This window comes from Cydia fagiglandana, chromosome 8 (assembly GCF_963556715.1).
Source record: "Cydia fagiglandana chromosome 8, ilCydFagi1.1, whole genome shotgun sequence".
In the NCBI taxonomy this organism is placed as follows: domain Eukaryota; kingdom Metazoa; phylum Arthropoda; class Insecta; order Lepidoptera; family Tortricidae; genus Cydia; species Cydia fagiglandana.
Window position 1 is genome coordinate 3,519,794 of NC_085939.1, and position 15,575 is coordinate 3,535,368.

At 40.9% G+C, this 15,575-nt stretch overlaps 1 protein-coding gene across 2 annotated transcripts; it reads right to left on the reverse strand.

Moving 5' to 3' along the window:
* Positions 1-791: 791 nt before the first annotated feature.
* LOC134666469 (DNA repair protein complementing XP-C cells homolog) lies at positions 792-14,116 on the reverse strand. 2 transcript variants are annotated; one of them, XM_063523642.1, is made up of 10 exons: positions 13,596-14,116; positions 11,964-12,076; positions 11,253-11,520; positions 9,316-10,881; positions 8,637-8,887; positions 6,615-6,856; positions 6,040-6,265; positions 4,236-4,404; positions 3,724-3,878; positions 792-2,481 (listed from the first exon to the last, which is right to left on the reverse strand). In XM_063523642.1, the coding sequence occupies exons 1-10, from the start codon at positions 13,960-13,962 to the stop codon at positions 2,290-2,292; spliced, it is 3,549 nt and encodes a 1,182-aa protein (XP_063379712.1). In that variant the 5' UTR covers positions 13,963-14,116; the 3' UTR covers positions 792-2,289. The 2 variants fall into 2 exon arrangements, with proteins under 2 accessions (XP_063379712.1, XP_063379711.1); XM_063523641.1 differs by having other exon boundaries at positions 8,637-8,890.
* Between the last annotated feature and the right edge of the window lie 1,459 nt (positions 14,117-15,575).

Genomic DNA, 15,575 nt, shown 5'->3' on the forward strand with positions numbered 1-15,575 from the left:
TCATTTTTTTTAATAAAATGAAATTAAAAAGACAAATTGTTTTAATTACACATTACACCTTGATACGATATCGACGGCATTAGTATGCTAAAAATAAATAGTTGAATGGCGGCATGATCTAGGATATCAAGTGGTAAAAAAATTAAGTGAAGTATTAGATACGACATTTAGCCATAAGAGAAAAAATAGGACAATTTTTACTCATAGACCGAATTTGACAGTAAGCTCAATAAATATATAAATACTTAAATAGAAATACATGGAAAACATCTATAACTCAGGAACCAATATTTGTGATACACACAAATAAAAGCCTTTACCAGGATTCGAACCTGAAACCTCCTGCTTTGTGTAGGCAGGGTCCCTAGCATTACCTACTAAGTGGACTAAGCTAGGAGACCGTGAAAGAAAATGTCCTTGAATATGTATAACTCTGCCCTGCTAAGCTAATTAGCGGTATCTCAAATAAAAATGTAATGCAAACTTATACCTTACATTCTTTATCTGAAAATTCAATTTTCATCGTCATTTGTTTTTGAAATTCCGCTATTCCGCTATTAGGAGGCCAGAACTATAAATTTTAATCGCTGACTGCGTTATTTTTTAACGAGTTTGGGTCTGTCTATAATCTTAGAAGAGGCCTGGAGAGCAGTGGTGGAAATAATACCCCATAGGAGTCACGTCCCTCAGACATGAGATCACGACCACGAAGAATAATCTTAAGCTTATCACGAATCTTATTCAGATATTGGCGTCATATTTAGTAATAGATGTGATAAAAACCAACTATGTAAAATTATAACTTTTAATTTATCGTAATAATTATCATTATAATAATGTTAAAAATAAAAAATAAAAACACGCATAACATAATCAATTGCAAGCATTTCAACATTTAAATGATAACAAATGAACCATAAATAACAATTAATTTTACAATAGCAAATAATACCCGCAGAATAGACATATAACAATTAACAAAAGATTGACTTAACTTTATAGGTACTATAATAACTATATTTGAGATGTTAGTACATAATTAATATAATTAAAGTGTATAGGCGGTATGATTTCACTGATCTAATCTCTTGGAATGAGCATCATAAACATATACATTTTTTTGAGGTGACTTGATAATAAGTCAAAAATCGAAAAAAAAATATAATAAATATCGGTGGTACTGAATTGACATTGACATTATCATGATATGTCCCATTGTGATTATGTATTGCCGAATCGATAAATGTGACTATTGAGATTTTTCTCCTTGGATATCACGGGCCTATAATCCCGGTTTTTTGATAGGCTTGCGTGGGGACACAGATCCAACACGTAGAGGCCCCTTGGAGAGCTTTTATGTCATGTAGAACGCCTGCTGGAACCCGTTCAGATTTTTCTTATTCTTCAAACTAAACATAATTGCAAGTTTAAAATTAACATATGGTTAAATCTCTACAATCCTAATGCATGCTTTTCTCATGTAGGTTGTATAAAAAAACCTTAAAAAACACGACCAATTACTTTTGTGAGTAACACTAGAATAATATAACTAGAGTTAGACCAAGAAAAGTCTGCAGAAATTTTGATAGCCCACGCAGTGCAAGTTGGTGCCAGTGTTATTTTAAACGTCAAACTTCTATGAAATTATGACGTATTACATAACACTTGCACTGCGTGAGCTACCAAAATCGCTGCTTTTCATGGTCTAACTTTATGTATTGCCAAATCGATAAATGTCACTATTAAGATTTTTCCGTTCAACATCTTCATTCCACAGTAAAAAGTATTTACGAACTAAACATAATCGGTACGTTTCACATTAACATGGGCTTAAACCTCTAAAATTCAAATGCATGCTTTTCTCACGTAGGTAAAAAAACTTTAAAAAACACGACCTTCTATTTATAAAATTATGACGTATAAATAATACTTGCACTGCGTGGCCTATCAAAATCAGAGTTTTCTTGGTGTAACTCTATACTCGTCCCTTTTTTGCTCTTATAATACTAGCATAAGAAAAAGACCATATGATTCTTTCTGCATGACAAGTGACTCTTGCCAAACTAAGCCCTCCTACACATACACCCACAACTCGACTGGACAACTCCATTGCGCATCGTGTGACCGCATCTTCAAGACAAAGTTTGGTTTTGCGAGCCACATAAGGGCATTTCATGACCCGGATAAGAATTGTTGATGGAGTCGCCATTGCCGGATACGGCAAGGAAGAAGAGATTGGACTAAGACTGTGGCGCCATCTGAAGTAAGTATTCAATTCACTTTCGAACCTTACTTCTTTTTCCTCGTCACAAATCGTGGACCTTTAGAATTCTTAGTCTTGTCCGAAGTGCTGGGCTCCTCGAACCCGTACTTCAGCTTGAGTCGCTCCTTGATCATGAGACCCTTGATCAGCCGTTTCCAGTTGCCATAGACCCTTGCTTCGGTTTTTTCTCTTTCGCGCCTCTCCATCTCTTCTTGATCCTGTAAATTAAAATATAAATATTATTGGACAAATTTTACACAGATCGGCCTAGCCCCAGAGTAAGCTCTATAAGGCTTATAAGTATAATAGATAGATATATATATATAGAAATACTTAAATACATATAAAACCTATACCTTACGAAAAATTATATATCTGTGGATGAACACACAAATACGAGTAAATGCCCTTACGAGGATTAAACCGGGTGCGACCAGTCGCCGTCGTCGCAGACTACTGTAAGATGGTTCAAAGCGAGTGTTACCTCGAGCCAGGCCTGCGTGACGACCTCCTCGAACTCCTGGTACACGACGAACCCGTCGTACTCCGGGTGTGACCAGCCGCCGTCGTCGCAGACTACTGTAGGATGGTTCAAGCGAGTGATTCCTCGAGCCAGGCCTGCGTGACGACCTCCTCGAACTCCTGGCACACGACGAACCCGTCGTACACCGGGTGCGACCAGCCGCCGTCGTCGCAGACTACTGTAGGATGGTTCAAGCGAGTGTTACCTCGAGCCAGGCCTGCGTGACGACCTCCTCGAACTCCTGGCACACGACGAACCCGTCGTACACCGGGTGCGACCAGCCGCCGTCGTCGCAGACTACTGTAGGATGGTTCAAGCGAGTGTTACCTCGAGCCAGGCCTGCGTGACGACCTCCTCGAACTCCTGGCACACGACGAACCCGTCGTACACCGGGTGCGACCAGCCGCCGTCGTCGCAGACTACTGTAGGATGGTTCAAGCGAGTGTTACCTCGAGCCAGGCCTGCGTGACGACCTCCTCGAACTCCTGGCACACGACGAACCCGTCGTACACCGGGTGCGACCAGCCGCCGTTGTCGCAGACTACTGTAGGATGGGTCAAGCAAGTGTTACCTCGAGCCAGGCCTGCGTGACGACCTCCTCGAACTCCTGGCACACGACGAACCCGTCGTACACCGGGTGCGATCAGCCGCCGTCGTCGCAGACTACTGTAGGATGGTTCAAGCGAGTGTTACCTCGAGCCAGGCCTGCGTGACGACCTCCTCGAACTCCTGGCACACGACGAACCCGTCGTACACTGGGTGCGACCAGCCGCCGTCGTCGCAGACTACTGTAGGATGGTTCAAGCGAGTGTTACCTCGAGTCAGGCCTGCGTGACGACCTCCTCGAACTCCTGGCACACGAGGAACCCGTCGTACACCGGGTGCGACCAGCCGCCGTCGTCGCAGACTACTGTAGGATGGTTCAAGCGAGTGTTACCTCGAGCCAGGCCTGCGTGACGACCTCCTCGAACTCCTGACACACGACGAACCCGTCATACACCGGGTGCGACCAGCCGCCGTTGAAGTCGAAGCCCGTCATGGCCGGGGCGCAGTCTATGTTCAGCTTCTTGGCTACTTTGTTCAGGCCCGGTACTGAAATTAAAAAGATAATTCTGTACTCAAATAGAAAAAAAGAATAACGTCGCTTATCTTAGTCAGAAAGAAACTGACGGTTTTTACATTCTCACCCCGTTGCTACAGAGAGCGAAGTAGTTAGTATCGTAGTAAATACTGCGGGCCGACCTACAAGTCTCAAGTTTTATTTAAGCCAATTAGAGGGTTTATTTTAACCATTTGATCGCCAAACGGGAAAGGAATATGCCATGTCCCTAACGCCAGGCGATCGCGTTTATTTAATCGAAATTGAATTTTACGGAGTCCTGCGTAAGTCTCTATTGCATCTGTGGCGGTCAAAAGGTAAATTGTGTTGATTTATTAAGATATACTCACGTTTGATATGTACGGTGCCTTTAGGCAACATGCAGGCCTTGAACAGCTCGACGTTGCCGTAGGCGTTGCGCGGCACGACGCCGTTCTCGGCCACGGGCGGCTCGTACTCCTGCACCTGCCACGGCCCGAATATCTCCAGCGGCTTGTCCGTTATCAGCTTGTTGGATAGCTGGAAACGTAGAGATAAAATAGTATACAGTACCGGTCAAAAGTTTAAGTTCACTCTGTAAATTCGGTTAAATGAAGCTATAACACAATGTACTAATAAAAGTATTTAATAATCTTTTATTACATAATAAATTAAAGGTAATTCTCTAATTTAAAACCACAATTAAATAAAAAAGATCAGTTTTTGCCAACTTTAGACTCTTCAAAATATCCGCCTTTTGCTTTCAATGCTGCCATACACACTTTCGGCATTCGTGTAATTAGTTTTTGCAGTGTTGATGTCGAAATTTTATTCCAACAAATGTATAGGTATTCCCAAAGCTGTTCTTTATTAGTTGGCTGCATTTTTCTCACACGCCTGTCCAATTCATCCCATAACAACTCAATCGGATTGAGGTCGGGCGATTGAGGAGGCCAATCCATATATTTTAATTCTTTTTGGTTCTCTTTGGATGAAATGTAGTTTTTGCACAACTTCGACGTATGCTTGGGATCGTTGTCTTGTTGGAAAACAAAACCTCTGCCTACAATCCGTTTTCCAGATGGAAAAGCGTGATGTTGCAAAATGTTATGATACATTTTCTTATCCATTATGCCATTGACTCTCACGAGATCACCAACTTTATCACCCGCAAAGCATCCCCAGACCATAACTGATCCTCCACCGTGCTTCACTGTTGGCATCACGCATTGCTTTATCATTCGTTCGCCTACTTGTCGTCGAACATATTGACGACGTCTCCCTCCAAAAATTTCAAACTTCGATTCGTCAGAAAATAAAACTTTAGACCACTGTTCAGACGTCCAGTTTTTGTGTTTCTGGGCCCATTTCAACCTCTTAACTTTATTCTGACTACGTAACAAGGGTTTTTTGGCAGCAATACGACCTTTTAGACCATAGTTTCGCAGACGCCGTTGCACTGTCGAAACCGATACTCGCTGTTCTCGGGTGGCGTTGAGTTCTTCGCAAATTTCTGGAGCAGTTAGAGTACGTTGGCGTTTGCTCTGCACGCAAATAAATTGGTCTTCGCTTTTAGACGTGACTTTTGGCCTACCTGATCGAGATCGACTGCAATTAAGACCGGTTTTTTGTTTTCGTTTCAAAGTACTCACGACAGCGGTTTGAGAAACCTTCATTTTTTCAGCGATTTTCCGCGTCGTGTAGCCCTCATTTGACAGAGTTACAATAACAGCACGAGTTTCGACACTAAAATCGGCTTTGCGACCCATTTTAAATGATTTCTAACTTCACGAAATCTCATAGGAAATACGGAACAAAAATATTAAATGGATCAAATTTTCCGAATAACATAAAACGATTCCTCCAAGAGGTATTTTTATTGTTATTTGGTAGTCGTGGAAACAATTAAACGTTTGAAATTCAAAACATATTCTATATTTGAGCATAATTACATATGATAACCTTATTTCGCAGAGTGAACTTAAACTTTTGACCGGTACTGTATATATAAATTTTCCTAACCCTCAATGTGGTTGAAATTTCAGTTTTAAAATCGTATTAACCCTTTGGACGCCAATGACCGATATGTTTGCACCGCAGGTCCAACGCCATTGACACTTGGTTGGTTGGCTTGGTTGATTTAAATTCAGTTTAAATCAACATAATATAACCCACCTTGTCCCACTTGGGGCGTGCTTTGACGATCTTATACGGCTTCTCCCCCAGCCTCACCACCTTGGCGTCCTTGAGCCAGGTGTCCCGCGAGCGGCACACGTGCACGCAGGAGCGCGCGTACACCGCCTCGCCGCGCACGAACCCCAGCGTGGCCGCGTCCGGCGGATACAGCGCCTCGTACTTCAGCAGGTGACGCTTTAACGCGTACAGGGGGTGGTTTTTGTATCTGCAAACATTTTATTTTCATTATTATTTATTTATTTTATACACAGCAGTCCTGTTCAGAGACGTCGTAGGTCCCTTCTACAGGACAGAGGCGATTTCCCACCATACGGGCTAAGCTGTTGTTTACTTATTATGAGTTATGACTGTTAGCTTTGAATCTAGCACGTAACTCACTCAGCAATGCTTTTAAGCAGCGGAGCATGTATTTAACAGCATCATATCTAAAGCTTCATCCTCCTCCCCGTCCCGAGCCGTCCTGGGTACCACGGGACAATAGCCGTGTCCCACCATACGGACTCATCTGTGTTTACTTGTAAGCTTTGAATCCAGAAATAACAAACATAACTCACTCAGCAATACTCTTAGGCAGCGGAGCATCTAACTGCATCCTGTCCAAAGCTTCGTCCTCCTCCCTGTCCCGAGCCGTCCTGGGCCCCTTCCACGGGACAATAGCCGTGTCCCACCACGAGGGCTCGGCGCGTTGCTTGCGGGTGACCGTGTTCCAGTGGGGCACGTAGCGCCGTGTGAGGTCTTTGAGATAGTTGTTGTTGTCCCAACCGACGACGTAGCAGACGGGGTGGGTTGCTCGGCTCTGTCGTGAAATCACATTTTGAATACCACTTTGCTTTCCTTGTTTTGTTAAGAGACAAACTCTTATAAAACGACATTTGGAAAGTATAGGAGATGGACATACACATACAGGCTGCGTACCCAACATGCCAATAGCTTACGCTTCGTAGCGATCGAAACGCAACTATCACTGTCGTACTAATATGGCAGATTGATAGACACAATTGACACAAAGCGATTTGTTGTCGAAGCGATAGCGATTGACACCTTGGCTAGGCGGGCAGGATCGTTTGATAGAAAACGCAATACGAAACTTAACTAATCTACGTAAATAATTCCATAGTATTACACATCCCATTTGTTCTTATCGTTTGGCGTTTGTCGATTAGTGATGGGTCAAATCGAAAAATTTTCAAACCGAATAAGTCGACTCCGATTTAAATCCAAATCGGTTTGCAAACCGATTTGGCCAAGTCGATTTAACTTCTCCTTTTTAAGTATCAGTAGTTCAAACCGCTCCGTAGTCTTTGAGTTGAGGAAATTGAATTGTCAATTTTACGCTTTGTTCGATCCGATCGACAGCAAATATTTTGACTTAAAAGTTTTGTAATATTTTTTTAATTTTGTTCTGCGGTAAATCACAATTTTATAATTTCTAAAGCTAAAACGGGAAATCACTATTTTTTTTTTTTATGAATGGGCTTACTCATGGCCACAGACTAGCCGAGGCGTAGACGTGGCCTACGATGGAGCGAGCTCGCCCAGAAGGTGCCTGTTCACTCTTGATTTCACGAGCAAGCAGGAAAGAGCGTGCGGTCTCGTGCGATTTCGTGTCATTGCCGCAAATCGTTGAGTTAGCAAATCGACGCGGCGCAAAACTGCCAAACCGATCCAAGTATACCGCCAAATCAATCGCTTTAAGCCCATGCGAAATTGAACCTTACAACATAAACAATAAGTTTCATTTTACTTTACCTGTAGATACCAAGTTTCGACTCGACTCAATAATGGCGGCAATGTGCATGTCAACATTTTTCTTCGTGGTTTGAAATCGATTTGCGTACATTTTAATCCTCAATATGTCAAATGAAAGTGACGCATCAACAAATATGAAAGGATGCGTTTAGAGTGGGTGAACGTATCTTAGGTCGATTTACGGAACACTCACGTCGATTTAGTCGACTTCAGACCTAAATCGGTTTGAACCGATTTGTGAAGTCGAATCGTAACATCGCTATTGTCGATGTACAAACAGCAACACTTCTAACTGTACATCGGTGGACCTTATTACAAAAGGCATAACGTCCACCGATGCACAGTTAACAATGTGGGTGATCGCACGATTGTCATCGCCCAGCTAAACCACAGAATAAATAATAGTACTAGGTACAGAAGACTCTAACAAAACGCGTCTGTTACGAGGACAGACATGGCCGCTAGACCGATCTAGGTGGCGACAGCGCCACGCGTGGCTCATGGCTAGCCGCCAAGATTGGTGTGGAACGGATGTACTTGTAGCTACCTGTTGCAAAGCGACGAGCCACGCCTGGCGAAACTTACGTAAATCTCATTTGTGCAGTGGACCTGCCCTTTCACCACATCGACAGCTATCCACTGCTCCTGTTCCTCGACGAACACCTCACACCACAAGTCCATCTTGTCTCTGGGCGCCTCGTCGTCCGTCGATAGTACTCGACGGTCGATGTTCTAACTCTACATCAGTGGACCTTATTACAAAAGGCATAAGGTCCAGCACAGTTAACAGTGTGAGTGATCGTACGATTGTCACCCAGGAAACTCACGTAAATCTCATTTGTGCAGTGGACCTGCCCTTTCACCACATCGACAGCTATCCACTGCTCCAACTCTTCGACGAACACTTCGCACCACACGTCCGTCTTGTCTCTGGGAGCCTCGTCGTCTGTGGATAGCACTCGACGGTCGATCTTGCGACTCGTACTTGGTTTCGGACTGATCTTGGTCGGCTTGAAATCGTCGTCGCTCGCTGCTTCGGGTTCGTAGTCGCTGTCGCCTTTGTTTGCCTTTGATTTTCCTGCTAAAATGAATTTTACACTTTTAAAATTAGCAGCTCCTTAGTGGTACGTTTTATGTAATGAGAGAGAGAGAGACGCAATTAATGACATTGAACAAAGAAATTGGACAGGTGGAATACCACCCTTACCTACCGATATTTGTGTCAGTAGGTACTACGAACTTTAGGAAACAGAATCGTAAAGAAAAAACGAATAGGAGTTAATAAAATGATTATCGTTTTTTATAAATGGCAAACAGGCCGGCTAATGGTAAGTTGACATCGCAGCCTATGGACGCCTGCGTGACAGAGGTGTCCTATGCGCGTTGGGAACCATCTATATGAGCATTGTGTGGTATAAACAACTTCAGCCTAGTGCATTCTCAGACGCGCTTAAATATTTCACTCAAAATAATCCTTATTTCTAAATAATTAGTTATAAAACAAACCTTTTACAGTTTTCGTTTTCTTAACCACCTTAGCATTATTCATGGACTCTTCCATTCTGTCTTTCATGATTGCAATCAGTGTAGAAGTCACATCATTCTTAGAGGTATTTGTCTTCGGCACGAGATCCCTGTGACTCACTCTTAGCTCATCGTCTGGATCTTTAGCTGCCTTTTTGGTTCTTTTAGTTGTCGTTTTTTTACTGTCTTTGAAATATTTACTAGTTTCAGGAGTGCCTGCACTCTTTGATCTGGATTTAGTGTCTTTATTAGCAGAATCTTTAGAATCCTGCGCGTTTTTTACGTCGGCGGTTTTTGATCGGCTCCGTGTTGTAGATTTAGTTGTAGTATTGCTATTACTTTCAAAGAATGGGCTACTAACTGCCTTGTTATTCTCGTTAGTAACAACAATTTTTGGAGGATCAGGTTGTTTTGGAGTTTGGGTTGTCTTTTTGCTTGACTTCTCTTGAGATTTTGGGATATCATTTTGGCTTTCTTTTGTCTCAGTTTTAGTTTCTTTATTAGCTTTGCCACGTCTATTTAAAGAGAGTGTCTTAGGTGTTGGTGACGCTTTATTACTAGAGTCTATTTCAACTGATTTTGTCTCTTGGGCCTTAGCTTTATCTTCACTGGCTTTTCTGTTTCTTCTCTTAGGTAATGTTTTATCCTCGGATACACTTTTCAATGGTTCAGAGTTTGAGGGATTGGCAACACTTCTTCTTGCTCTTTTAGGTGGTGAAACATCCTCCGCCTTTCCTGTGAGTTCCAAGGCTATAGCCGCTTTACTTCGCCTAGGTTTACGACCTTTTGCTGTTTCAATATTACCATCATCATTTCCATCAATTTGCATAATGTTCGTGTCACTATAATAGCTATCATCCACATCCATGTCACTATCATAGTTTCCATCAATTTGAGCAATGCTCTGTTTTGATTTGCTTTTAGATTTGCATCCTTTTTTAGGAGCCGATTTTTTTGTATCTTCGTTTTTAGGCTCCACATTCTTCTTTTCGTCTTTTGGTTTGGTAGAAAGAGAACATAGTTCGGAACTGGGCGGTCTGATTGGCAATGTCACAAAGTTGAACATGACTCGACACTGGAGGCCGAGAGCCCTTAACATACTGACAAAAATAAAGAACATGAACTTCTTTGTTGACACCGTCTTGTTTTTAATCTCTTTTAATAAGATTTCTTTAAGAGGCGGCGCTTTAGGTTTGAACTTGTTTTCATGTTTATCTTGTTTTAAAGTTATTTTGTTCTGAAACCATTTTGTTATCTGTTCAACATACTTCACATCAACTCGTTCACCTGGGTAGCATTCTTTTGAAGGAACCAACGATAACACGGCACTCATTATATCCTGATCATTTAAAACTGAGCTTACATAATTCCCGTGGCCTAACCAGCATAGAACATGGACCTTGTGCATGTACACTTGATACTCTTTTTTGACTCTGTTCATTTTTCTTTTCATCATCATTTCAAGGTCTATCTTTTTAGATTTCCTGTGGGCAGCGTCGGGGAAGTCTACGACCACCTGCAATCCTGACGCTGGTAGTGCTTTTGACTCTGAAAATTATTAAATTAGTTTATTGCAAAATCAGTTTTTAGGAATAACTCAGAGTATTGAGATTTAGTGTAAAATTGTTACATGTTTATAACTTTTATAAGTAATTTGCTAGCATTTTCTTTTTGTGCTTCAAAAGTGCTCTTTCATTGTATTGTTTCAGCTAGGATAAAGTCTTATCTAAAAAAAATATATTTTTAAGTATCTTGTGTGATATATTTATTATCTTACACCTACAAGTCCTACAACATCAACTTGTACAATACTACTCTCAAAGAGCTAGATGGTGTTTGTTGCCTGTTCATTTCAACACCTTAGCCACTTAGTTAAATGGCGCCATCTACAAAACAAATCTTAATAAATAGTAAATTACCTTTCACCTCTTCCCAGTCCTCCATTTCCGAGTCACTGTCATTTTGTTTCTTCTTTTTTTTACTTTTCTTTACTTCTTTGGACTCAGGTAGCACATCCTCTCCCTGAGCCAACAGATCCTTCACATCAAAGGCCTTGGAGGAGCTCTTGGCTGTGTAATTGAGGATTGAAGCTTTTGTCTCTTCAACTTTTGTTTTGTGGATTTCCAATTCTTTGAAAGTCTTTTGCGCAATCTCCTCACTGTTGTCAGGTATGTTTTTAGACCATACCTAGAAAAAAAAATTCATTGATTAGTAGCCAGCCAGCCAGATTACTCTCTAAGGGCTGGTACAGACGGACAGCAACTTGTATGGGAACTGGACGCCGTTGCAGTTCCCATGACAGGCAAGATACTAAATTACAATTACTGTACACAATAACATTTTTATTATAACAATTTCCGTGAGTTAGTTATACCCCCCTGGTTTTCATTATTATTTAAGTAAAGGTTACGGTTAATTTTGAAAGAATGTCTACTAATGTAGAGGTATAAAAAACATACACCTCGGCTCAACGTTCTTGGTAGAGTTGGATTGGCAAGAATAGTGCCGCCAACCCACCACGCAAAATAGGCGCAATAATATGACGTTGAGTTGCGGAAACCAAGCCCGCGAGAACCGCGAGAGATAGGTATCTATTATATTGCACACTACTGTATATAAGTAATGCTCACATCTTGATACTCCATTTTAGTTTCATGGTCGCTGTCTGCATCATTAGCTGACGAGAAGGTGGTGTTGGCAGGTAAACTTGGTGGTTTTCTGGGAGATTCATCATCACTACTATCTGTAAATAAATTAAAGCCTTTGTTAAATACATTCTTGTTTAATAGGGACACCTTACACGGGTTGACCTAGCCCCAAACTAAGCGAAGCTTATAACTATGGGTATAAGAATCGAACCCAGGACCATCAGCTTCATAGAATGGTTCACTACCCATTAGTCACCACCAGGCAGGTCGTTAGGTTAGTAGGTTATACTGCTGCCACAATATAATATTTTAAATCATGTTTGAAATTTGGGAAATCCAGATTTGATTGTCAAATATTTATTTATTTATTAACATAAAAGTATACAGCTTATACAGATACAATGTCCCACAAAACAGTTTATATAACAGTTTATATCTGATTGGATCTAAACATTTTGCTTTCTGAAAGAAAATATAATTGCAAATTATTTAAGAAAAAAATCCTCACTAATAGTAAAATTTGGATTTGAAGATGTAAAGGCCTGTCTCCATCTTGCACAGCAAACTATCGAACATTGGCGAGCCAATATTTAATAGTTTGCCGCGCAATATGGAGACAGGCCTTTGGGACAAATTAGTAATTTAAGAAACTAGTCACTCAGTAATCTCTAGACTTTGCAATTCAACAAAAAAAATTAATTCATCAACCTACTCCAAAAATTTCATGAGAATCGGTCATAAAGTGCAATCTGTAAATGAGAACATCTGGACATACAAAAGCATTTTTGTCCAAGCTGAATCGGTAAATCTTTACTTTATGGACCGTCGATTTTTAGGGTGGGGAGGGGAGGGGGGGCGAGGGCTACCCCCCAGTCTAACCCCATGGTGTGGTATAAAAGGTAATATAAATTAACACAAAACGGCACCTGTCAACATCTGCTATGACATTTCTCCTTTATTTCATAGTAATTTCATACAAACTTTAACCATGGATATCTCCATAACCATGGGGTTCCGCACCATGGGGTTTGGACTGGGAGGTAGCTCTTTACACCGTCTACCCCCCCCATACCCAACACACCCTCCAAATCGACAGTCCATAAAGTAAAGATTAGCCACTGGATCAAAGAGACTGCCGCTCAAACTGCTCAAACGCCTGGTCAAATATTATTATTTATTTTATTTAAAAACATAGTAATTATGCAACATTACAATCGAAACCAAATCACTGTACACATCAGATTATAGAATTCCTAATGTATTTACAAAATTTAGGAAAATCAGATCACAATCAACTTCCGAACATCATATCACAGTACCGCAGACACAACCATCCATCAACTTGCAAACTTATCATATTCGTGCCCATGACAGAAGCGAGTTCAACAGCCTTAGGGCCCCCCCACATCTAGCGTCTTTCGAGCGTCGGCGTCTGTCGGCGTCTGGTCAGCGCTATGGAAAATGACGTCGCTGCGCAGTTGCGTCGACGCTGCGTCGACGTTGCGTCGAGCAGCGGCCATAGAATTGTAGACGCCGACGCTCGAAAGACGCCAGATGTGGGGGGGCCCTTAGAGCCCACACAGCTGGTGAGTTTTGAGAAATATGTGAACTCACCACTTTCTGACAGGTTGAGGAAAGATGGCAGCAATTTATCAGCATCAGTCAAATCCTTCACTGAAAACGCTTTTACGGCAGCATTCTCATCCGAACCATCTTGAGGTTCATCGCGAATCTTCTTAATGAAGTTTTTCGCAAATTGCGGCTTTCTTTTCGGTGCTGATTTTTTTGCTTTACTACCCTTCGTGTCTTCGTCTTCAAATTCTTCTCCTGACGACACGGCTTGCTCTTCGTCCTCGGAGCTGGAGACGTCAGTTATTTTGGCATCGGACCCCGAGTCGCTAAAATCTCCTGTTTCCTCGGGCTCGCTGTCGTTTTCATCTTTGTAAACGGTCTTGATTACTTTTTTACGAGTCGTTGGCATGTTTTACCACTGAATACTGTATGAAATAACACTTATAGACAAATCCAAGTGAATATTAGCAACTATTTCTAAAATACCCGGCAAGTCGTACAAAAAAGCATGCTTGTTTGACAAATAACAAAAAAATGTTATGAAATTTCGGGGTCCGTAACAAAGCGAAGAGAGCGCGCAAATATTTGACGCCGTCAGATTTGACACTTGACGTTTCCATCAAAGATTGCCTATATATAAATGATAAATAAATGATATCTACTTAATTTATCTTTCGAGGTAGGATGCTTTCCGGATGCTTTGAAATTGTCAATAGTCACACCACTATTTAAAAAAGGAGACAAATCCTTAATGTGTAACTATCGGCCTATAACGCTTATACCAGTGATATCTAAGATATTCGAAAAAGCCATGCATAAAAGGATCATGTCATTTTTAGAAAAATATCAGATATTAAAAAGAGAACAAAACGGATTCCAAAAAAATAAGAGTACAACACTTGCAACTTTTAACCTTGTTAACAGTGTTATTCGGAATATTGACAATAAGAAACCGGCAGTTGTAGTGTTCTTCGACATGTCTATGGCATTTGATTTCGTGTCACATGACCTACTAATTAAAAAACTTCAAAATCTTGGTATAAGAGGGCTAGCTCTGCAATGGCTCAAGTCATATTTAACTAACCGGCAACAATGTGTTGAGATAAGAAGCTCTGAAAACTCTACTACAGTTAATCATAGATCTTCGTACATGGAAATTAGCCAAGGAGTACCGCAGGGTAGTGTACTAGGACCACTCCTTTTTCTGCTATATATCAATGACCTACCAGATATAACTACACATCAATGTACGCTTTTTGCAGATGACATATCAATTCTAGTGACATGCAATGATGAAATGCAATACAATAATGACATTAATAATACTATACAATCTATAATCGAATGGCTTGAATTCAATAATTTATCTATTAATCTTAATAAAACTCAATTTATCCAATTCCGTAGTGTAAGAAACAATGGAAAGTTATTAGATGTCCGATACAATAATACACAAATTAAGGAAGTTGATACTATAAAATTCTTAGGAATCACCTTAGACATTAATTGTAGTTGGAAAAACCATATAGACGCAGTGTGTGACAAGCTCTTAAAATTTGCATATGTTCTGAAACGACTTCGCAACATATCTGGTTGGAACACAGTACTGATGGCATATCACGGATATGTTGCGTCTCAGTTAAGATATGGACTTCTTGTATGGGGCAATTCCAGTGACGCGGCTAGAGCTTTCATAGCACAAAAGAAATGTTTAAGGGCAATGTGTGGGATGCCACAACGGGAATCATGTAGGCCATTATTTGCAAAGCATGAAATTCTGACATTACCATGTATGTATATTTTTGAAGCAGCTGTTTTTGTAAAGAAATACCCACATCTGTTCAAAAAAGCTAAAGATATATATCATAGAAACACAAGGAATCCAAACAGACTTGTAATTGATTTTGTTCCAAATACTTCCCTTTTCATGAAAAGTAGCTATTATATGTGTATAAGAATATTTAATGCTCTTCCTGATAATGTTAAGGATCTCCCTCTTAATTCATTTAAAGCACAACTTTA